General features: G+C 47.8%; 12 protein-coding genes across 12 annotated transcripts; 7 read left to right on the top strand and 5 right to left on the bottom strand.

The window, feature by feature from the left end:
- Window positions 1-397: 397 nt before the first annotated feature.
- Window positions 398-1,632, bottom strand: FPRO_08830 (uncharacterized protein; the record flags this gene model as incomplete). The annotated part of the gene is made up of 4 exons (XM_031224698.1): window positions 398-550; window positions 602-814; window positions 864-1,410; window positions 1,502-1,632. The coding sequence occupies 4 exons, from the start codon at window positions 1,630-1,632 to the stop codon at window positions 398-400; spliced, it is 1,044 nt and encodes a 347-aa protein (XP_031089931.1).
- A 712-nt stretch (window positions 1,633-2,344) lies between these two features.
- Window positions 2,345-4,072, bottom strand: FPRO_08831 (uncharacterized protein; the record flags this gene model as incomplete). The annotated part of the gene is made up of 4 exons (XM_031224697.1): window positions 2,345-2,509; window positions 2,557-3,688; window positions 3,741-3,804; window positions 3,859-4,072. 4 exons carry the CDS (start codon window positions 4,070-4,072, stop codon window positions 2,345-2,347), a joined length of 1,575 nt encoding a protein of 524 aa, XP_031089930.1.
- A 459-nt stretch (window positions 4,073-4,531) lies between these two features.
- Window positions 4,532-6,259, top strand: FPRO_08832 (uncharacterized protein; the record flags this gene model as incomplete). Its single annotated transcript, XM_031224696.1, has 1 exon — window positions 4,532-6,259. One exon carries the CDS (start codon window positions 4,532-4,534, stop codon window positions 6,257-6,259), a length of 1,728 nt encoding a protein of 575 aa, XP_031089929.1.
- Window positions 6,260-6,343: 84 nt separating this feature from the next.
- On the bottom strand, window positions 6,344-8,587 carry FPRO_08833 (uncharacterized protein; the record flags this gene model as incomplete). Its single annotated transcript, XM_031224695.1, has 1 exon — window positions 6,344-8,587. The coding sequence occupies one exon, from the start codon at window positions 8,585-8,587 to the stop codon at window positions 6,344-6,346; it is 2,244 nt and encodes a 747-aa protein (XP_031089928.1).
- Window positions 8,588-9,210: 623 nt separating this feature from the next.
- FPRO_08834 (uncharacterized protein) lies at window positions 9,211-10,418 on the top strand (the record flags this gene model as incomplete). The annotated part of the gene is made up of 2 exons (XM_031224694.1): window positions 9,211-9,445; window positions 9,502-10,418. 2 exons carry the CDS (start codon window positions 9,211-9,213, stop codon window positions 10,416-10,418), a joined length of 1,152 nt encoding a protein of 383 aa, XP_031089927.1.
- A 718-nt stretch (window positions 10,419-11,136) lies between these two features.
- On the top strand, window positions 11,137-12,660 carry FPRO_08835 (uncharacterized protein; the record flags this gene model as incomplete). Its single annotated transcript, XM_031224693.1, has 1 exon — window positions 11,137-12,660. One exon carries the CDS (start codon window positions 11,137-11,139, stop codon window positions 12,658-12,660), a length of 1,524 nt encoding a protein of 507 aa, XP_031089926.1.
- A 541-nt stretch (window positions 12,661-13,201) lies between these two features.
- FPRO_08836 (uncharacterized protein) lies at window positions 13,202-14,419 on the top strand (the record flags this gene model as incomplete). The annotated part of the gene is made up of 2 exons (XM_031224691.1): window positions 13,202-13,280; window positions 13,359-14,419. 2 exons carry the CDS (start codon window positions 13,202-13,204, stop codon window positions 14,417-14,419), a joined length of 1,140 nt encoding a protein of 379 aa, XP_031089925.1.
- A 210-nt stretch (window positions 14,420-14,629) lies between these two features.
- FPRO_08837 (uncharacterized protein) lies at window positions 14,630-16,087 on the bottom strand (the record flags this gene model as incomplete). The annotated part of the gene is made up of 5 exons (XM_031224690.1): window positions 14,630-14,857; window positions 14,914-15,163; window positions 15,219-15,386; window positions 15,440-15,582; window positions 15,650-16,087. The coding sequence occupies 5 exons, from the start codon at window positions 16,085-16,087 to the stop codon at window positions 14,630-14,632; spliced, it is 1,227 nt and encodes a 408-aa protein (XP_031089924.1).
- A 1,232-nt stretch (window positions 16,088-17,319) lies between these two features.
- On the top strand, window positions 17,320-17,661 carry FPRO_08838 (uncharacterized protein; the record flags this gene model as incomplete). The annotated part of the gene is made up of 1 exon (XM_031224689.1): window positions 17,320-17,661. One exon carries the CDS (start codon window positions 17,320-17,322, stop codon window positions 17,659-17,661), a length of 342 nt encoding a protein of 113 aa, XP_031089923.1.
- Window positions 17,662-17,764: 103 nt separating this feature from the next.
- FPRO_08839 (uncharacterized protein) lies at window positions 17,765-18,609 on the top strand (the record flags this gene model as incomplete). The annotated part of the gene is made up of 2 exons (XM_031224688.1): window positions 17,765-17,927; window positions 18,014-18,609. The coding sequence occupies 2 exons, from the start codon at window positions 17,765-17,767 to the stop codon at window positions 18,607-18,609; spliced, it is 759 nt and encodes a 252-aa protein (XP_031089922.1).
- Window positions 18,610-19,073: 464 nt separating this feature from the next.
- FPRO_08840 (uncharacterized protein) lies at window positions 19,074-20,671 on the top strand (the record flags this gene model as incomplete). The annotated part of the gene is made up of 4 exons (XM_031224687.1): window positions 19,074-19,133; window positions 19,185-19,718; window positions 19,770-19,925; window positions 19,979-20,671. The coding sequence occupies 4 exons, from the start codon at window positions 19,074-19,076 to the stop codon at window positions 20,669-20,671; spliced, it is 1,443 nt and encodes a 480-aa protein (XP_031089921.1).
- Window positions 20,672-20,727: 56 nt separating this feature from the next.
- FPRO_08841 (uncharacterized protein) lies at window positions 20,728-22,158 on the bottom strand (the record flags this gene model as incomplete). The annotated part of the gene is made up of 4 exons (XM_031224686.1): window positions 20,728-20,859; window positions 20,913-21,281; window positions 21,346-21,688; window positions 21,737-22,158. The coding sequence occupies 4 exons, from the start codon at window positions 22,156-22,158 to the stop codon at window positions 20,728-20,730; spliced, it is 1,266 nt and encodes a 421-aa protein (XP_031089920.1).
- Between the last annotated feature and the right edge of the window lie 377 nt (window positions 22,159-22,535).

Genomic DNA, 22,535 nt, shown 5'->3' with positions numbered 1-22,535 from the left:
CGATGCGATGATCAGCGCCTTGCATTGCAACAGCCTACGATTGGAAGACGTCCTTCCTTACACTTTAAGAAGTCCTTTACTTCAATAAGGGCCAGCCGAATTCTTCAAAACATGGGAGGAAGCTATAAGACCTTTATTGGAAGAGCTTCTTATCCCATATTACATATCGGTACCATGTTGAATGAGGACGCGAATCAGTATATAGGAAATGCCGGTAGAGGGTGAAGTTGCACAAAAGGACTTTGAAATGACATGCCAACAAGATCATGGGCTCCAGGTTTCTTCCAGCTCTAAGATACATGTACTAGACTAAGCGGATTCTAAGGAACATTGACTTAGTCTCCGTAGTCTTTAATTACAGTATTCTTAAATCCATCCCAAGATGCACGCGATACTTTTACTCTCCACTCGGCGGTTGCAAGACAGCAGACAACGGCTGCGGGATGCCAAACTGCGGCGAGTTATTCGATGTGAATGTAACTTTCTGTGCGAGAGCAAATCTGTCGGTACCGCAGGATCCCTTGGGGTTGCTCGTGGCATGAAAAGCATTCTTGGATAAGATTAGCATATACGAGAAACTTCTTCGAGAGGCACTACTGACCCAGGTTTCGTGTCCATCCGGAGACGTAAAGAAACAGTTATGACCGGTTCCATAGTTGCCATTGGCTTGCGAGAATACAGGACCTTTCTTATCCCATGATGAAGCCTGTAATGGATCGCCACCGTTGTAGTGCAGTAACCCGAGCGAATAGTTGGGCGTTCCGCAGTATGAAGCTGAGTAAGAGAGCCAGATTTGTCCATTGTGATAGAGAGGCTGACACGTTAGTATTCGACAAGCTTTGCGACGATCAGCTCTAACTCACATGAGGCGCCTCGTTGACAGCGGTAATACTGTTCGGATTCGAGTTGGTTGTGTTTTTCTCCCAGGGCTGATCAGGGACAGAAATAACATGCCAACCATCAACGGTCCATTTCGTTGTATCGAGTTTTGTAATAGCGATAGACTGTAGCTCGTCCTTGTTAATAATGCTCAGCACATGATACCTTCCCTTTCCTGGGATCTCAAGATATGTCCCGTCAATGCTGAAGGCAAAATCCGACTTGGGACCACCTTGTGAGCCAGTGGGAGGGACTAAATCTGCCAAGTGCGTGTAGGTGCAGTCGAATGGGGTTGCCTTATTGCATCCTCTGAGAACACGAGTGTGGCAGCTATCGCAACAGGGAAGAGATGAGTCGCAGCTTGAGTAGAACATGTGCCACACGTTATCAATGCGGTGGATTTCTGGAGCCCACATATTGGCATTGCGAGTGGTGTTCTTGTCGGTCCATATCGTCTTCGTTTCTCCATTCAACAGACCTCCCAGTGTCATAGATCGCGTAATCTCTATGTGATCATAGGAAGTGTATGTTCTGGAATCCACGTCAATCTCAAGCTCATGGTTCGTGGCTTAAATGATTCTAAATCATGCCATTGCCCTTGAGGTCTGAGGGTATGACTTACAAATGATAGAAGCCGTTTGCAAAGACGACTGAAGGATCTGGACCTGGTTTACGGATGGGATTATGGAAGGCTTCAACCCTAGCAGCATAAAGGGTGCCCAGGAGGACTCCAAAATTGATGAGGAAATTCATTGTTAAGTTTAAGTGAAGATGATGGTGCTGCTGAGTAGTCTATCAGGAGGCGCTTGAGTATATATACCCCAGGCAATGGCTAGTGTCAACATCTCCCGTTTTTAAGCTTTCTATTAAACGCGATGATCATTAAGCTTTTCGGGGTTTCGGTGCAGTTAAACAACGCTTTGGTGCAGGGATTGGTCTTCTTCTGGCGACCTCGGATCGTCATTTTAGAAGATAAAATTATTTTATTGGAGCGCCAAATGACTGATCCCCCGCAATTGCTCACGCGGGGTTCCCATGGGGACTAGGGTTGAGGTTACGAGCCAGATCGACAAGTACTAAATTACAAATGGAGTTGATTCCCATAATAGCCAAGTTTACCATCTTGGTCTGTTAACCGCACCATTAATATACTATCGTCTATCAGTAGAGGGCCATTTTTAATATGCATTTACGCTCTTGCTAGTGCGCGAAATCTATTGCTTATACGATGAATACAGTCCGCTCTCAGGAAGATGAACGCGAGGCAGATGAACTTTTAGCTCACCAAGACTCTCAATGATAGAAAAATGGTGGGTCACGAGTTCTTAGTTGCTATATCTAGACTTTCCAGCATCTGAGTTAATACAAGACTTAGTAGCTATCTTAAAGCAGCTCTTTAAATATCATAACTATTGCTTTAACTATATAATTAAGGATATAAAATAAATCAGGTCTCATTTTATAATTATATACTATAAGATCCCATTTTGCGCAGTGGAACTCGGCGATAAAACATTGTATCGATCTCCTGATAAGTTCGTCCTTTAAGCTCGGGGATGTAGAACACACAGATAACAGAAGCAAACGCCGAGAGTCCACCAAAGATAAAGCCGACTTTGCCGCCAAGATTCTAAAACAGTTAGATATTGGGTCGTGTAAGGGCAGGGAAAAACTTACACCAGCGTCAGGATTAACCATATATGGAACGGCGAAAAACATGATGATACCAAAGATAGACTGAGTTGCAGTGGCCAAAGCGGTTGTTCGCGCCCTTTGGGATAGGGAAGAAACCTCTCCCAGTAGAACAAATGCTACCGCACCGATTGTGAGGAAATACACAAAAGAGAAGACAACAGTTAAAGAAGACATAGCCCACTTGGCGGCGCCTGTTGGTACTACATCGAGAATCCCGATGAGAAGAAGAATGATTGTGCAGGCAAACATTCCCGTGACAAAGATAGGGCGGCGGCCAAAGCGGTTCACAATAAACCACGAGCAGATATTGCCAGCTACACCACAGGCGGTAACACCAACGCCGAGGTTCAGAGACTTTTGCGTGTCGAGTCCAGCTAATTGGAAAAAGTAGGTAGAGAAGCTGAGGACGAAGATGATACCGACGGCGTGTTGGCAAGCAAAGACACCGATGGAAATAAGTGTACGAACTCTGTCGGTGCCCTTGAATGCCGAGATGTAGGAAGAACTAGCCATGGTGGCCTCCTCTTCGACCGTTTGCTGAATGGCTTGAAGCTTTTCCAGTGCCTCGAATTCAGATCCATACAGATCTTGGAGAACAAGCCTGGCCTCTTCTGTCTTTCCAGCTCGTACAAGGTACCACGGTGACTCTGGAGAGAGAAAGCTGCCGATAAAGAGGAAGACAGAGAAGATCAGCTGCGCCAGGAATGGCCCTCGGAAAGCCCAAACATCGTCTCTGTTACCAAAACCCGAAGTCACCGAGTTCGAAATCAGCTGACCGACGGCAATAGCAAGGTTGACACCAGCAGTAGAGAGACCACGCAAGACAGTCGGGGCGATCTCAGAGCAGGTGATAGGGCCCAGCGTCAAGTAAAAGCCGACTCCAACGCCAAGGATAAGCTTGCTGACTACAAAAGCAGCTCGGGTGGAAGAAAAGGACTCCCCCATGATGCCTCCAGTGACAACAAGGACGCCTAAAGTAAGACTCTTCTTGCGACCCATTCTATCAGAGATGGCGCTGCAAGCAAAGCCTCCAAAGAATTGACCAACAGAAGAGACAATGTTGAAGGCGGTCAACCAGTCCGCGGGGATCACCCAGCCACCATCGAGTTCGTGACTTTATCATGGATTAGAAATGACATTTTTGGAGAGGTGAAATGGTGACTTACCCATAGTACTTGCGAAAGGCTGGAACACCGACCATGGCACCGTTAACCTGGGTATCAAAACCCCCTAGTAAGACAAGTCAGCCTCTTCCAGTGTATCATCACATGAGTAAAAGCTCACAACCCACGGCACACATGCACCAGAAGAAGGACCACCAGATGATCTTGGGGTGCTTTCGAGCGATATCTTTGAAGGTCAGATTGTGTTCATTGGCATTGGCCACCTGGATCTGATCAAGGATATGTTTGTCAGAGACTGCCATGTGCTCAACGGTCGCGTCCTTGTCGCTTAAGGTGCTTTTCTGGTCGAGTACATGGTGATTGGTGGTGGCCATGGCGAGATCGATGTTGTATTGTCGAATTCCAGTCAGTGGAGTAGTTGGCGATGGTGTTGAGAATGATTGAGAGGGAGAAAAAAAGGAAGAGCGATGTGCTCCTTGTGTCTTATATCATTTTCCATCCAGCCGGTGTCTGGCGACTTTGACGCCACGATGTGTTGCTATCTACTTGCAACCCAGGCCATTTCCAAGCCAAGTCTGGGGAAAGGTTGGTCTAATCCGCGGGGTTGCTAGGAAAGTCTTAGACTCATTCCCCATGAGGGGAAGAAGGGCGTAGCTAGGTGAAAAGTGGTATGGCACCATGACTTTTACATGTCGGATTTAGACCCGATACTCCGCTAGTTTCTCGATGTGTTTTTTCTGCTAAATAAAGAGAAGCCATTACTCGATATCAGTCGTGTCTCTTTTAGCATTTTCACCCGACATTCCGCTGCCCTTTTTTTATCTTTTACTCCTATGGCATCTCCATCTCGCCGTCGCATAGACAGTCATCGTGCTTCCATCAGCCGCCCTGGCTCCACGTACGCCAGGAAACGAGCCATCAAAGCATGCCAGGTATGTCGCGCGCGGAGAACAAAATGCGACCAGCAACGGCCGGCCTGTTCATTCTGCGTAAAGGCCGGTGTGGAGTGTGTTTTCGAACCAGACACCAATGTGACATTCGATCAAGCGAGCCTTGCCATCATAGACCGGCTCGACCGACTTGAGCGTAAGATAGACAACCAGTCGAGGCCCCAGCCAGCTTTCCTTGGGACCCAGTATGATGACAGTATTCCTGAGACCAGCGACGACTTATCGCCCGAGCCAAGTGTTACTCACAAACCTCTTTTCCCTACTACGATCGACAAAGTCGTCCAATGGAGTGTCTTCAGAGACGTCCAGTTACCAACCCTTGCATCCCATACACGCCAATCCCCTGGGTCACAGTCAGAATGCAGTAATGCGCAGAGACCATGGGTGGATGAAATTACCGACCGGGTATCATGTGAGCGATGGCTTAGCAGCTTCTTTGCCCATATTCACGTCAAAAACCCAATCTTAGACGAGGGAGAAACACGAAGGCTCGTCTCCAGGTTATGTGCACAGGGACTTGACTGGAGCATCGAATCCGGTCTGGCGCTTCTGGTTTGCGCCAACGGAGCCATTGCCCGCCCACTCGGGGAGTCTCTCCCTATATCACACCCAGACCGACAAATGGCGATTTCTCTCCTCGACGCAGCGCAGAGAAGACTTGGTGGCGGCTTAGGTCCCGAGGGACTGATACATGCCCAGTGCGCCTTTCTATCAGGCGTTCTTCTCATGTCACTGATACGACCTGTCGAGGCGTGGACAACATTTGTACACGGTTTGGCGATTTGCCAGACGCTTCCTTACGTCCGACAAATCGACCATGCTTCGGGCCAGACAAGTCCCCAGGAGACTTCAGAACAGAGTGTCTTGTGGTCGTGCTGGAAGTCTGAACAGGAGCTCAGGTTCGAACTGGGCATGTCTAGCCCTGCTGGAGTAGCTGATGACCCCCCCGAGCTATTTCCCAAGCCTCCTGATGGCTGCGAAGGTGATGTTGAGCGAGCATGGTATTTTTACCTGTCCGAGATAGCTCTCTGGAGAATTGAGGTAAATGCTCGAAGATTAATGGGCCAGCTCCAGCATGGAAGACGGCGGTCGCTTTCAAGCGCTTTGAGAGAGATTGGAAAAGATACATCACATCAACTTGGGGCGTGGCAAGCCTCGCTACCACCGCTCGTCAGTATCGAAGGTGAATCATCTCCTCATGGAGGTGCCGAGGACGATGTGATCCGATTTGTACTGCGCGGGCGCATCACATATATCCGCGAGCTTGTTTCCTGGCCGTTTATGCATGTTGCTCTTAATGAACCAGTAGACCAGGAGTTGGACGAGCATGATACTTCTGCTGCACTGGCTTATCACCACCAAAGGCTGCTAGTTAACGCACCGGGTTACTACCATCGTCACCATGGGACTTGGCTCATGTTGCGAAGCTCAGCAAGAAGCGCATGCATACTGCTTGGGTTTGCACGCTTGCACCCTGGATCTACCTTTTTGCCTTTATGTTGGAAGGATGTAGTCATGGATACCTTGAAAATGATCGAATACTGGAGCCTTGAGGCGGACGGAATGCTTTCGGTATTACAAACAATGAAATGGCTTGTCCAAGTTGTGTAATAACGCTGCTATTACTTGCGGCACGTAATACGTCGAAGTCGATTTTTAAATCAATTTATTTACTCATTATACAAGTTGTGCGCTTCAACATAGCTTACAAACCTTGCGAATTGCTTCCTTGTCCCCAGCGTGTCCAGCAACCTCAATCTCAACGGAACTAACCAACAAGCAGAATTTTCCATTGACCCATCGTTCAATTGGCCGAAAGGATGCTTCAATACAGATTCGTCTCGCCTCCCTCGATTGCAAGTAAACACTCCCGAAACCAAGCAAGACCCGATGCGGAAACTCTGCCATCTTGGGATACCCATACACTTGGGCAACGTGATGGCCGGATCTCAGACCTATGTTTTCCACGTCCAAAGCAACATTGATAATCCTCTGTTCTGTCAAATACACGCATTTGAGGTTCCTGAACCGAAACTGGGTATAGGACAACCCATAGCCGAGTGGAAACGCCGCGTCAACTCCAAGCTTATCGAGCAAAGCTTGGCCGTACCAACGATCATATTTAATACTTGATGCTTCGATGTCAAGCTCTGGGAGGTGACTTTCATCCTTAGGGATAGAAAATGGTAATCTACCTCCAGTATCAACACGTCCAAGCAAGACGTCTGCGAGTGCATGGCCACCCTCTGCCCCAGCGTACCAACTGACCAAGATAGCAGGTGCTTTGCCTTTCCATTCCTCCATTATGACAGCACCGGCGCAAACAAGCACGACGATCGTATGTGAGTTGACAGACGCCACGGCATTGATGACTTGAACGTCTCGAGGTCTTAACCGCAGAGACCGTCGGTCGCCACCAGCACCAACTTCCAGTGCTGATTCTTGTTTTCCTTGGGCTGGATTTCCCTGCACAATCGACAGCATCTCTTCCTCGCCGGGATTACTCGTTGGAGGAAATAGTTCAGACAAGCAAGGGTCGTTCTGGAGAGAAGGCACTACATATTCGCCCTCATCGCCGGCGTCGTAGCCTACGATGACAACAGCAACATCTGCTTGCTTGGCGGCCTCTCGAGCGGCTTCTGGATCGTCATTATCTTCAAGAATGACTTCGGCGCCTGGTATTTCGCTCTTGAGCCCTTGGTAGGGGGTGACGATGGTCGGTGAAAAAACCTGCGAGGATCCCTTGTCCCCGGTGTTGGGCTTGTTTGCCAGACGGCCAACGACAGCTAAGCGAGATAGATTTTTTGTCTTGAGTGGCAGGATCGGATTGCCATTGATATGATCATTCTTAAGAAGCACCATTGATCGTCCTGCAACCTCTCTGGCGAGCTGTCGATGTTCTTCACAGAAGACAACCGACTCATCAGGCGCCTCTTGGACAAGAAGAGAGCCAAATTCGAGCTTCGTGCGCAGAATGTTCATGGCCGCTTTGCCGACATCCACCGAGGATATTCCACCACTCTTCAGTGCATCATTCAGATGCATTGCCCGTTGTTGCGCAAAAGGAGCTTCAATATCCAAGCCGTTCTTAAGAGAAATCGCAGCGTCTCGTAGACCGAAAATGAAATCTGACATGACGAATCCGGCGAAATTCCACTGGTCCCGCAGGATTTCTGTAAGTAATAGCCTGCTTTGCCCAGCCCACTCTCCATTAACCGAGTTGTATGAAGACATGACCGATGCTACGCCGGCTTCGATAACTCTCTTGAAGTGAGCAAGGTATACTTCATGAAGTACGTCTTCGTCCACTTGCACATCAACTCGAAATCGAGCGTTCTCTATCGAGTTCAGAGCAAAATGCTTGACGCATGCCATGATATGATTTTGGACGCCTTGGGTCAGTGCAGTGCCAAATTCACCCAACAAGATCGGGTCTTCTCCGTATGTCTCCTGGATGCGACCCCACGCTGGATGACGCGGGAGATTGATGCATACTCCGGCGAAGAGATTGGCGCCTTGGGCTTTACCTTCAAGTCCAATTGCATTACCGACACGCCGTTCAAGATCGATATCCCAGGTTGCACCGCGCGCCATGGCAATTGGAAAGGCTGTCGACGAGCCCATAACAATTCCCCTGGGCCCATCGGTAAACTTGACTCCCGGAATGTTGAGACGAGGGATCGCGCCCATGACAAATGGTCTGCGGTTATAACGATCGCAGAGTATTTCCCGCAAACCTTCCCAAAAAGGCACGTCTCCATCCAAGAGATGCAAACGCTCGGCGGATGACATTTCTGCCAGCAGGCGGATAGCAACAGCTGAAGAATCTTGGCCTTGTTCGACTTCCTTGACGGCTTTGTCGAAGGTCAGAGGCTGGGAGATCTCATGATCATGAGCCTGGTGTTGATGCGCCTGAATCGTTAGGATCGCGCTCTTCATAGTGATTGATTTGCAAAAAATGATCTAAGGTAGGATGTATGCGGTATGTGTGCGAAATGGTTGAAAAGAGGGTATCGGTTTCTTGAAATGAGAAAGAAATATGACAGTCTGTTGTGCGAAACCACTCTACAGTAGAATAATACGAGAATCACTGGTCATGCCATATTTTGGTCGCGGAGTATCGGGCCATGTCCGATGCCAATCTGGGCGAAGTCCAATGTGCGGAGTGTCGGGTCAAACACCGAAGTCCATCAGCTGATGATGAGCAAGGACAAACGCACAGACACCAGTTACCCCAGACTACCACCTTGCATGAGTGACGCTACTCCGTACGAATTACCCCATCCTGCTCTCTAATATCCTCAATACATTATTTGGCTAAATTCAGAAAGCCACTGGCAGTTGCGCCATTGGTGCGTTTGGGTCATCTTTGATCGTCTTTTCGGATACTTTGTTGGATATGGTATTGGTGCCTGAAGTTGTATTTCGTTGAAAGGTATTCATTGTGCTCAATCTTGAGTATATAAGACTTCTGTCGTTCTTTACCTTTCATCTCATGAACTAATTCTTTACCCCAGATACCAAACAACAACAAAGCTCTCCTCCATTTCCTTTTATCAAACATGATGAGATCTCTTCTTCTTGGCTTTGCCTGCTTGGCCACCACTTATGGTGCGGCAGTTGGAAAACGTGCCCCTACTCCTTTCTCCAACTTCACCAAGAACGAATTCTTCAAGCCTGCGGCTGATGCTCAGCTCTGGGGTACACTCTATGCCCGGTCACTCCAGTTGCCTGACGAGTCCCTGCTTATGACCTGGGAAAATTACCCAGCTGAGTCCAAAGAATACCCTGTCAATCGTATGTCTTTTGAAACACGTGTTGTTATATGCTGCGGAGGTTAACACTTTGATTAGACCCGATCTACAAGTCGGTCGATGGGGGTGCAACTTGGTCCAATTTTAGTGCCGTCAAAGACACGCAAAACGGTTGGGGCATGCGCTTCCAGCCATTCCTGTACACACTCCCCACCGATTTCGGTGGTTATGCCAAAGGCACTATACTCGCCGCTGGTGTATCGACCCCTGAAAGCCTAGAAGGCGGTGTTTACATTGATGTTTATGCCAGCAAAGACAGCGCAAAGACTTGGGAATTTGTGTCTCATATTGCATATGGCGATGGACCAAACACAATTCAAAATGGTAATAAAGCGCTATGGGAGCCCTTCTTCTTGATGTATGGCGGAAAGCTGGTCTGTTATTACTCTGACCAGCGTGACCCGAACCATGCGCAGAAGCTCGTTCATACCACCACTACCGACCTCAAGAACTGGTCAGACATTGTCGACGATGAGGCTGAGAGTAACTATGACGCTCGCCCTGGTATGACCACTGTGGCTCACATCGAGAGTACTGATAAGTGGATCATGACTTGGGAACGCTGCGGCGTGGATTCCTGCAGAATCTATTACAAAATCTCCGATAGCCCTCTTACATTTGGGCCTATTCCCGGTACCAGGCTCCAAGCCACCGACGGTAGTTTGTTCACCAGTGGACCATACGTGACTTGGGTTCGTAACCCTTACACCAACGACGGCTCTGGTATCATTATCATCAGCACCACTTCTTCCGAGAACCTTCTGATTCAAGGTGATAATCCAGCTGAAGGAAAGTGGAAGAAGGTCGACATCAACCACTGGTCTGCCTACTCTCGGAGTGTCAGAGAGATTACTATCAAGGGAACTAAGCGACTGCTACTCGGGAACGGTGGCAACTTTGGAGACAAGAAGTATAATGGGATTGCTGATGCTGTGGTTCCTATCCCAAAGCTCTGAACTCACGGAGCGGCGTGTTAACATCCGCAGAAGCTGAACAGGATTACGGAGATGAGATGAAGGGTATTGAATAGCATTACTCTTGAATTTAAATCTTGATTCAGTGCAGAACCATAAGCAACAAGGGTTTATCCAAAGTCTTGTCCTTTGGTAAGTCTTCATGGCTATCGCTACTTGGAGAGTGGGTGAAGAATTTGTATGCGGAGAGTTTCGCGATGATGAGCCCAGCAGGAACATCCATTTACTGCCCTTTGCCTGCATCTCGATGGGAATAGAAGCGAAAGTCGTATAACTGAGGGTTTAGTTAATGTCGCTATACGTATCTGCTGGCTACCTAGACAGAATGAATCCACAAATGATGCTGCTGTCGACTAGCGCAGTCGTTCAAATGTTACTGGTAATGTATGTGTTCTAGTAAGCTGTAAATAAGCCATCCTTCACAATCGCTGCTGACCCCTGTGACTCATGACACTAGCAGGCAGCTACTACACAATGTTGATTGGTTCCAGAGCAGATAATAGGCTGACTGTCAGATTCCATTACAGCGCAATTGGTTATCAGGGGATTTCAAAGTGGGGTTGAATCTCTTGTAAGATTTTAGCAACGCAGTCTCTAAAAGCTTTAGCTATTTACAATTATCATGGAGAAATAGCATTCTTGAGTATCGCCCACCTGTTTTCCCTCTATACCATTACTTTCCTAAAGCCAAAACAGGAGGATGATTCCCTATCCCAAGTCGGTAACTAATGGCAATGCCACAACTGAGGTCGCAGGCCTTCAAACAACTAACTCAATCGACTCATCGCTCTCGGACGAAGAGTATATCCTTGATGTTGGCTATCAACAAGATGGAGCTGTTTCCATACGCGGGGGCTCGCCTAGCGGGATATTCTATGGTCTACAGACATTCAAACAGCTTTTACCTCCCTCGTCTCTTCGGCATACAAAGAGCGCCGGGGAAGGTTTGTGGGCACTTTCGACGCAAACTATTCATGATACCCCGCGCTTTGCTTGGCGAGGGGTCATGCTCGATGTCGCTCGCCACTTCATGCCTTTGCCTGATCTACTGCGTTTTATCGATCTTTTGGCGTTTCATAAACTCAACGTGCTACATCTGCATCTCACTGATGATCAAGGATGGAGATTGCCTGTTGCCAAATGGCCCGAGTTAACCACTGTAGCATGTTGGAGAAAGAGAACCATGCAAGGCGCTCCGCCACATGGCAAGCTAGATTCACGCCCACATGGTGGGTACTACTCCAGGGAGGACCTTGAGGAACTTGTCGCTTTTGCCACCGAGAGACATATAAGGGTCGTGCCCGAGATTGATATGCCGGGGCATATGCAAGCAGCTGTTGCAGCCTATCCTGAACTAGGAAATGGCGCACAGGTTGTTGTGATGGAGGAATGGGGTATTTCCAAACATGTGCTTAACATGTCAGATAAAGCTTTGGAATTTTGCAAAGATGTACTGGATACAGTTTGCGACATATTCCCCGGCGAATTCATTGGCATTGGCGGTGACGAGTGTCCTCACGATGAGTGGAAGGCCAATCCGGATATCCAAAGCAAGATGAAGCAATTGGGATTAGCAGACGAAGCGGGTTTACATGAGTGGTTTATTGGACAGATGGCGGCGCATTTGCACGTCCATGGTCGTCGTCCGTACGGTTGGGATGAACTGATGGGATGTGGAGACAAAGTTCCCAAAGATGTGCTCATCGCAGCCTGGCGAGGGATTGAACCGACAGAGATTGCAGCCAAAAGTGGGTTCGAAGTTATTGCGTGCCCAGACATCAAATGTTATTTGGATTATCGGCAGTCAGAGGACAAAAACGAGCCGACGCCAGTGGGAGTTGTGCTGTCACTCGAAGACATCTACAACTTCGATCCTGTACCAGAGGGATTGACACAGGATGAGAAGAAGAAAGTGATGGGAACTCAGGTCAACGTCTGGACTGAGCACATGGAGAGTGCGTCTCGTGTTAACTATATGGTTTTCCCTCGTTTGTGTGCATTTGCAGAGGTTGCCTGGGGCAAGGCAGACAACCATTCGGATATTGGTGACTTCAAAGTCCGACTGGAACAGCATCTCCCAAGGCTGGAAGCGCTTGGTATCAATTATCGACAATTGAGTGGCCCTAGGCCATGGAATGCTCGCCCTGATGCACCAGGTAAGCCGCGGAGTATGCAGCACCGGGTAGAAAAGCAGCCAAGATTTATTGCAGATTTGCTACAGTAATACTATCTTCGTTGAGAGAGCTTGGCGGGGAAAGAACTCTCGTCCAGTTAGAACCAGGCAAGAGTCTGTTGGGCTACAGTAGCTTGATTAGCTCGTCTTTTGATCCACGTAGACCATCCCGGTAAGATTGCGGGCGGTAATTCGCTAACTCCTCCAATCTCTGTTAGTTGTCTTATAGAATTCATTGTCCAGGGTCTAATGATATCAAGATAAGAACAAAAATGGTCTACGCGTCATAATTGAGAAAATAGGCTGTTTAATAGATGGAGAAATCTCGAGCTGCTTGGTTCCACATCACATTCAGTTGTTTTTAAATTAGGCCTAAGCGGTATTCAATAGCGTTGAGGCTTTTCGCGCTAAACCTTCACCTATAAGAAACTACCAGACACTATTGGTTTTAGAACGGTCTCGCCAAATTGGTTCCTTGAGATAAAGGAGCAAATAAGCATAAAGGGTTCTAATTCCCCTTTATTAGTACTTCTTCCCCTTTGAATTTTTGGATTTGATTTCGATTTAATTCTTCCGCTCTTTAACGGCAGTTATGCATCTGGCACTTCTCTTGTCCCTGGCCTTGGGGCTTGAGTCTGTAGTCGCTGGTCCTTGCAAGCCAAACTCTTTCAGTAAGTTCGTTTATAAAACTGCTTGGTCAAGTTACTAATAACTTAAATTAGCTACCATAACTACTGCTACCACCACAGAAAGTCTGGGACTATCCTCAACATTGTCGACAGATGCAACGAAAGCAACCGAGCAGTCAGACTCAACGACAACAACCATTTCCGACTCCACTTTCTCTTCGACCTTTAGCTCTTCAGCGCCATCATCGGTATCAACCGAGCAGACTGAGTTGACAGCAACAACGACGATCGCGGTCTCGGAATCCACTTCTGTAACTGATCTTGGGTCTACGACTTCGGTCGCATCGTCTGATATTTCTGTAACAACATCAACTGAGGTCACCAGTACATCGGTACTTGATTCATTTATTTCGACATCTGTTCTTTCGACGTCGGATGAATTGACATCATCGGCCGATGCTTCGGTCACAACATCAGCTCCCGCTTCAACAAGCACAACCATAGAGTCTGCTGGGACTACAGAGTCTACCACGACAGAAGAGTCTACCAACGACTCCACGATTTCTTCAACACAGATCTCTACTGATACAACACTGGAGGCAACAACGACTACAACCACCGAAGCACCAACCTCCACCACAATTGTTGACGAAATCTCTACAACAACCACTCTCCTGCCTATTCCGACTTTGTTCACGTTGTCTGCTCAAGGTGGCCCAGCAGATGGCTTGGTTATACATGGAAATGGTCTACCAGAGTACTCTGTGTGGATAGGTGCTTTCTTGACTTGGCCAACTGGCCTGTTTAAATACGAAGAGGGTACCGGTCACGTATCAGTTGATGGGAACCTTCTATGCGCTTTATCCTACCAGGGAAACTTCGACTTTGTTTCAGTCATAGTCTGTCCCACGACTTTACTGTTCTACCACGCGCCCTTGGTCTGTGATCGACCGACTGACGGCAGCCTCAAGTGTAGCGTGGCTGTGAAGCTTTACAGCTGTGTCACAGGCAACGGCGGAACTCGTACTTGCACGACTACAGATGCTTCTTGGAGTAACATGTATTCTTCTGCGCCTCTATACGCGTCGAGCGGAACTTATTATCAGCTCAGGTTTGCCGCTGCTGACTGGGCCCATGATAGTCAGGTATCCCCAATTGGTCTAACGGTCTCGCCTTGGTAAATATAGGATACCTTTACCCTTGGTTACTGGCTGTTGGCAGGATATAACAGCCTAGGAGAAGGATAACAGTTTGAGGCTTGGAGAAATTTCCCATCTTTATAAACAAGGACGACGGAACAGACATCTAGCCATATCAATACGCATTATTTAGATGACGCAAAGGATCTTCTTGGGTCGGCAAAACCAAAACAGAATTAATTATAATACTTCTTACTTATAAATCTCTCGTTCAGTTGTCGCACGGCATTCTTTTGCTTGACGTCTCTTAAGCCTCACAAACAATTCTGACTGCTTCCAAAACCAGGCGGCATGTATATGCCACTCTGACTGCTCTGAAGCCCACTCAATATCGAAATGACGAAAGAACTGTGGGATTAGCTTGCCCATCTCCATGAGGGATATATTTTTACCGATGCAAGTTCGAGAACCGTGTCCAAACTGCGAAGGGAAGACTTGAAGTTAGTTGCTATTCCTCAATACGTGAGATTACGTACCGCGATAAAGGTGCGATCCATGAGACTCAGCTGCTCGGGGGAAGCCTCCAGCCATCTTTCAGGTCGAAATATCTGGGCGTCGTTACCAAAAACGTCCTTGTTCATATGCATCAATGGCGCCGGAGTGCTGATATTAGTGCCGGCTGGAAGATTGTAGCCACAGATTTCTGCACCTTCTTCAGGTACATATCTCTCCAAAGGGAATCCTACGGCAGGATGCATCCGCATAGCCTCTTTCAATGTAGCTTGACTATTGAGTTTGTCAGTATTCGCTGGGGCAATGGGGATTCAACTGGTTGGCTAACAAGTATGGCAGTTCCAACGACTCTTGATATGTCACATACTCAGAGAGTTGGCCGGCCTGATCAGCGTCGTCAATTTCTCTCTGTAGTTTCTCATAGACCCGTGGAGTTCTGATGACGAAATAAACTACAGCACGCAGGGAGATACCTGTGGTATCACTCCCCGCGAGACTGTATCAAGATTAGCATCAGGAATAGAACAATTGCATCGCATCAGTACGCACAGATTGTTTGAAAGATGATTTATCATATCTCTGTGTGTTATTTTGCCGGTCTTGTCCTGCTTTTCTCGTAGCTGAGATAGAAAGTCTGTCCTAGAAGATTCTTTTGGACTGCGATCATATTTATCTAGTTCTTTCTCGGTAACCTTAAAAAGCACGGATGTCAGCACCAAACCGGGAGAAACAGCCCGGAGAAGAAAAGGATGACCATACTTTCAAGAACTTATCCATTGTGTCAGGCCAATAGCTTTCCCTGATCCAGGAATTGGCATACAATCTGTCGAACAGTGCAACCAAGCATTCGGACTGCCCAATGTTCTTGACTAATTCGAGGCCGTGGTTGATCTTGTTGATCATCTCGTCAACATCATGCCTTCTCTCTAAGAAGCCGAATCGCCGTTGAAATGTGATGCTACCGATAACATCAAAGGCATACCACTGTAGCCAATGTGCCAGGTCTAACCTCTGCCCTTCAAGATCGCGCATCGCATCTAGGAAGATGGCGCTACATTCATCGGCATACACCTCGAAATTCCGCATATTTGTCATGGAGAATATCTGCGCCACTGAGCTTTTTAACGCCTTATGTATTTTAGGGTTCCGTTCCGTGAACATGCTGTCCATTCGCCGTCCTTGGTAAATCAAGGACATTGTTGTGTAAAAGGGGGTCTCGATCTATATCAGTGGTTTGTTCAATGATAGAAAGGCAGCATCTACCTTTTGAAAGTTCTTTCCTATGCCGTATACAACGGGTATCATAGCGGGATCTGAGGTCGAGACATGATTCGGTCCTGTGCGCACAATAGGGCCATACTTTTCGTGTAATAGTTGATACTGCCGAGGGGAATCGCCTTTATAAACGAGACTTAGCCGATACAGGGTCGTGTATCTAGCGAGCCATGGCCCAGGGATATGTCGGAGGCCAGCTCGAAATGTCAACCTGATGAGTTGAAAGAGAGCGAGACCAGTTAGCAGTGCTCCGTAGAGTACCCATTTTGAGCACGTCATGCTGAATGAAACTGAGTACGCTGTAATCTTCTGGAACTCGTGTGGTGCCTATCAGTTAGTGCAGCAGCAGCTTCAGTTTTGTAAGTGTTAAGCCGGACAGAAGCGGGCTCCGATTGTGGGGCAGTTACTCCGATCGGAGGAGTTCAGCAAAGGACGGGGAAATCCCCCATGTTCTCTTTACCCTGAATCACATGTTACCGTCATCCCGAGGGGAAATGCAACAGCTCCTGAGAAGTAACGACTAAGTGCAATCAGATACAGACAAGCCTCATTCTGAGGATTGCTACTATGGCAATTTGGCAAGTATCTTAGGGATGAGTTTGGCAAAGTTAAAATACATACACGTCATCGTTTCGACGCTATCCGGGTCTATCTATAAAGTGGCACTACGCTATACAATCACAGATCTTGAAAGCTATAACTCAAGATCGTTGGAAAGTCCTTGGCGGCAGAGGTTTGTTTTACTTCGGAAGATCTATGACTCTACGGAGGATCTCCATGACGCTAACTTTCATATCTCCATCAATGATCTCTAGTGCTACTACCCCGCAGAATCAGCACTGGGTCAATGGTATTCAATAGCCCTCGAGAATACTTTGGTCTGCTGCGGGGTGCTAGCTCAGAACTTAGCACCGGAGCAACAGGTTAGGCCTCTTCGGAGTAATAGTGGGAGACACAACCCCTCAGCACGAAGCTGAGGCTTCTTGTGAATCATCAAAGTGTCGGAGCAACTAGAATACTGCACAGAAACTCATGAGCTTCAGTCGCGCAGGTAGATATATACTAGCTTAACTTGTGTTTTATATTTAAAAGGATGTGGCTGTAGCTCTCTTGTGTTTAATCAAGTTTGGGTATTATTTAGGACTCCAATCTAAATGAAGTTATTCCTTGCCCAATACAGCCTGAAAGCCACTCGCTCTGTTCTTTCGGCGGTGTTGAACGTCTCTAAGCAAGCGAGTGGTGTCTTTGAATTCCTGTTGCGCCAGTGCCCTGATCCTGGAAGCACGTCACCTATGTTGTTTCACTACCTGCCAGACGCTGCTCTGACTTCTTTATGCCGGGCACTGGCACTCAGCTCGGCGTTTGCCACCGCCCTCGCCTCTACCCAGCTAGATACCCATCTTCATGTATTGCCTCCTGTCTTTGCCGCCGCGATCGATGCCGCTGGCGGCGATCCTACAGGCTACACAATCCCCATTGGACTCTTGAGGGCATGATTTCATCAATGGGTCGGACACGCACAGACATTGGTACATTATTGGCAACGATTATACATTATAAGAAAACAGACTCTAACTAAACGTCACGATTACAGGCATCATGTCGGTCTCGGCACCCGGAGTCCAGATTGCCGGCACTGGTCAAGCTGCCCGTGACCTCGCAAGGACGTGCAATAAGTACCTGGTCACGACCGCAACCAAGTCCGCATATGGCAAACGACTGGGGTTCTTCGGTGTCTTGCCGGATTGGCGCGATGTAAATGGTACATTGGCTGAGATAGACTTTCTGTACTTGACGCAAAAGTTGTGTGACGGTGTGACGGTGTGACGGTGTTTACTACCTACGGAGATATGCTTCTCAGCAACCCACTCTTCCTCCCAATTTGGCAAAAGCTTCAGGACTACAAAGCGCTCATATTCATTCATCCGGATAGCTCATGGGTAGGCCCCAAGTTCATCGCTGGCGGCCTGCCCCAGCCGATTGTCGATTTCCCGCTCGCCACTACCCGGACGGCGGTAGACTTGATCATGACCAAGACGCTGCCCAAGTTCCCGGATACTGACATAACACTATCCCACGCAGGCGGCAGACTTTCTTTTATTGCTAATAGATCATTAGGTAGTCTTTCCGTACCAGATATTAACCAGATTATCGGGTATAGCATGGCTGATGCTAAGGCTGACCTTGGTCGTTTTTACTTCGACGTTGCCTTGAGCACTAGTGCTGCCCAACTGCATGGACTTCTGGATGCAGTAGATGCAGACCACATCCCATTTGGGTCCGACTACCCTTATGCTCCAGCCTTTGCCATTGACGCTTTGCTGCTGCAGTATGCACAATTCGTGGCCATGGATAAGAGAGGGCCTCTAATTCGTCCAGAAAAGCTTCGCGCGAATTCCTTATCTCTTCTTAACAAGCATGCCTTTAAGAGGGCCTTTAAGTGATTCTATAAAGCCTCCTTAGGCCACAATTTACTATATGTATGTATAATGTTGCCACTAGAACGCGTCCAGGGCGACTATAAGACAGTTAAAAACAATGACTTGTATTGAATCTTAAAGATAACTAGTTATTTAAATAGGCTATAAGATAATAGGAAAAACAGGAGGTTCTAAATTAAATTCAAAAACCAGCATTTAGGTCTTATACAATTAAGGGAATTTCTTTCCATAGTCTAATTAATATTCTTAATACCGCTATATCCCATGTTTGTTATTTGCACTCTGGATGTGATGGCGAAGAAAAGTAATTGAGAAGCTAAGACAAATTAGGAAGCATTCTGCGGGACGGGACCACCACTGCGAGAGATGATCGGCGCACGCGTAGCCGAGTAGATATCTGACTGAGGGGCCAAGTCTAGTAACAACTTCATCCCATCGCCATACCAGTTTTCTACCAAAATTGAGTCATGGTCGGAGTTCCAGGCCGTTCAAAAGCTTGCCATACCTGCAAGAGTCGTAAGCTTGGAGTAAGGTCTTACTTCTGTCAGTCAAGTATCTGTCTGCTGATTTGCTCCAAGTGTGATCAACTTCGCCCGTGGTGTCGCCGATGCACCCGGGCTGGTCTGAGCTGTGGAGGGTATGATAGGCTTCCCATCTTCGTCAACAGTACCCAAGATGGAAACAGCGCTCTATCGGCTAGATCATATTCGCCACGTCATGCCTCAGACCAGACTGCGGTATCAACGCCTTTGCTTGACCTATCGCTTGAGCGCACGGCAGCAGAGTCCAAGTATCTGTTCCTCTACTGGCGCTTCCTACTCCCCAATAATGGACAGCTGTTCCCCCTGCAGGCCACTAGGCATTCGACTACAGGGTGGATACAGATCGTGCAATACTTGGCCCAAAACGATGCGGGCGTTCGTACTGGGCTTCTCGCCAATGCATTGGCATTGGTTGGGCAGAAAACGGAACAGTTTTCCGTCGTTATGGAGGCATGTAATATGTACACCAAAGCGCTGCAGACCCTCGCTCAATCTTTACGCCATATCAAACCAGAAGAGACGACAGAGGACCCTAGGCTGATGACATCGGCGCTTCTGGCTGCATTTGAGGTATTGTTAATTTGTGTGATGTTGTCTTCCTATGATGGCTGACACATGTAGCTACTTCAAGTGTCTGACGGCCGTCAGTCTTGGCTCCATGGGATGACCTGGCTTCGTCACTCGGCAGGGCAAAAGGCCATTATCCTTGCCAGAGGCCCAGAGGGTTACAAAGAAGGCTTGGCTCACCAACTATTTGCAGACGGTCGCCTACATCTAGTACGAAATATCCTGTTCTTATTTCAACGACAAACACTAAGATTCGTCTCTAGATATACCCAAACATTCACGAACGTAAACGGTCGGTATTTAATACCCCAGAGTGGAAGTCCATACCATGGTCCACGCTGCCAAAGAATCCAAAGGACGAGTTGGTGGACATACTTCTGGAGATTCCAGGTCTGCTGGAAGATCTTGAGCGTAAGCCTGCACATGAGACGCAGCAGGGGTCATTGTATGCGCAACTGCAGGAAAGATGCCGTATTTGCGATGAAAGTCTACGCAACTGGTCCACTTCTTCCGGCCAAGCTAGTGTCAGTTTCGCTGAAGGGTTAATATCCACCCCTACAACCCAGGTCTCCTCTCTGTCCCCAGAAAACTTCGCCATGGCTCATTTGGGTATGATCTACTGGGCGACTTGCAGCCTTCTGCACCGAGTTATGGGTGACGACACTAATGCTGGGCTTTACTGCCGTAAAATCTTGCTCATGGTCCCCTTCTTCCAGAGGCCCGATATGGGTGCCATCTTCATCAACTTTGTGGGGTTTCCAGTTAGCGTTGTCGTAAGCTTTATCGCACGACAAGAGAATCATGCTGCCTTTGAGGCGCTGAAAGAATTACTCTACAAGATATTTATGGACCCAAATCGTGGCAGCCAGCTACGGGCATTTTTTGAGACGTGGCCATGGCAGAGCACTAATGAGACACGAGTGGTCATGAATAAAGCGAAAGCAAGGACTAAATAACTTATGTACGCGCGATCCTATACTCTTCAGGCTTCGTGCGCATGTTCATATCTTGTCTACTCTACATCCACACTTGCAATTGCCACGCCATTGCTGCTTTGCACAAGATCTGTGGCAGATCTGCCGTTTCGAGCTACTTCTATCTCTTCAGATGTTGGTAGATTAACAATCATCAAATAGAGAATGTTCTAGATCCGTGTCAGCTAAATCTCTGTCAAAAACTTCGCATCGGGCGACATACGCGACTAATGCGACGCTGTCCGTTCTCCAACAGCTCAGACTGGTGCTGGAACTGTTGTATTTGTAGCTCGTATGCGCTTTCATACTGCTGGATGTAGGCTTCCTTTTCTTCGGCAGTGAGATCCATGCCTCGTAGTACAGAGATGAGGTTTTCCATCTGAGAAGATTGTTGGTCTCGGATAAGCTGCTCTTGGTTGGCCATGGCAGAGCGCATACTTTCTTTTTGCTTTTCAATATTGGGTGTCAGCTTACCCCCAGATAAGAGGCCAAGTAAGCCACCGTTAGAGGCAGGATGGTTTGGGTCCAGATAGCGATTTGAGAAGGGCTTTCGTGGAACCGAGGAGAGTACATCTCCATTACTTTCAGATGCCTTCGTAAGTCTTGGAGTCAGCTAATGAGACTCAAGGGCTACGTGGAAGGGAGGTACTACTTACGTAGCGCGCCTGAGCGCGTTGATCAAAGTAGTCGTTCAGCTTGGCAAACACCGTTTTCTTCTTGTCAGTGTCCGGAGTGGTTCTCTCGATAGTTGGATAGATTAGAGTCGCAACGCAGTCGGGTAGATCCTCTTCACCATGGGAGACGCCAGCCAAAGGATTTCGCAGGTTCCTTTTGGCTTTGGATGATGTTGCGGACGTCGACTCAAGTTTCAGCATAGCTTGCGCTGGATCAACTCTTTCTTTGTTGATGGTGGAGATCGGACTGTAAGACATGAGAAGGCAATACAGTCCCCGCGGCTGGAAGAAATTGACGTTCGCTCGATCCATGAAAGAGTTCGTTCTATTTATAGATCAGCCATAAGAACGAGAAAGCAAACAGCAGACTTACTTCCATCGAGTCTCTGTCTTGGCGATAACCCCAGCGACGATCTGCACGGCAGCGGAAACACCTAGGGCGATGTGATTGGGAATGAACCCGGTGCCCATGGCAGCGACCTGAATGGCATGGAGCCATTTGGACGCTTGTACGGCTTTGTTGATAGCTTGTATGAAGGCGATGAATGTTTCTTGATCGATACCAAATGCCTGAAGATCGGGCGCGTATGCCTCTACAAACCCGCGTTCTTTGTTTCCGGGGCGTCTCTGGGGGATGACAACTGGACTACTTAACCGAAGTGGCAATGGATTGACACCCAAACCCGGATGGTCCATTAAGAAGCTGTCCAAAGTCGAGCCTGCATTTTGCTCCATCTCTCTGGTCCTGTCCTCAGAACGGCCGTTGTAGGACAAGGGATTGTTATTCGAAGTCATAATGGTTTCGTGATATAGTTATTGGAATGCAGGCTGTCTTTTTTGACATCAACTTGAGGGAGGGATCCTTTAAATACTTTTTCCAAGCCAGTCCGGTGCCCATTGGCGTTAAACACTGTTGTTAGGAAGGATTAACAGTACGTAGTGGCGGGCCCGTTTTACGCAATTGAAGGCCTACGCCTACGGCGAGGGGTACAGACAGCGTTCTGACATGCTGTGCTCAGGCACCGCATACCCAAAAAACGGATAATGTAATAATTTTCTAGCTTCAATCTGACTCCAAATAAAACAATATATATATTACTTCACATCCAATTAAGTACTTAAATTATAAGGCATTAATTATTAATAGGCATCTACTAGCTATAAGTGTTAAC

The sequence above is a fragment of the Fusarium proliferatum genome, assembly GCF_900067095.1.
Source record: "Fusarium proliferatum ET1 genome assembly, contig: FPRO_scaffold016, whole genome shotgun sequence".
Classification (NCBI taxonomy): domain Eukaryota; kingdom Fungi; phylum Ascomycota; class Sordariomycetes; order Hypocreales; family Nectriaceae; genus Fusarium; species Fusarium proliferatum.
This window is presented reverse-complemented; position numbering and strand designations above follow the sequence as displayed.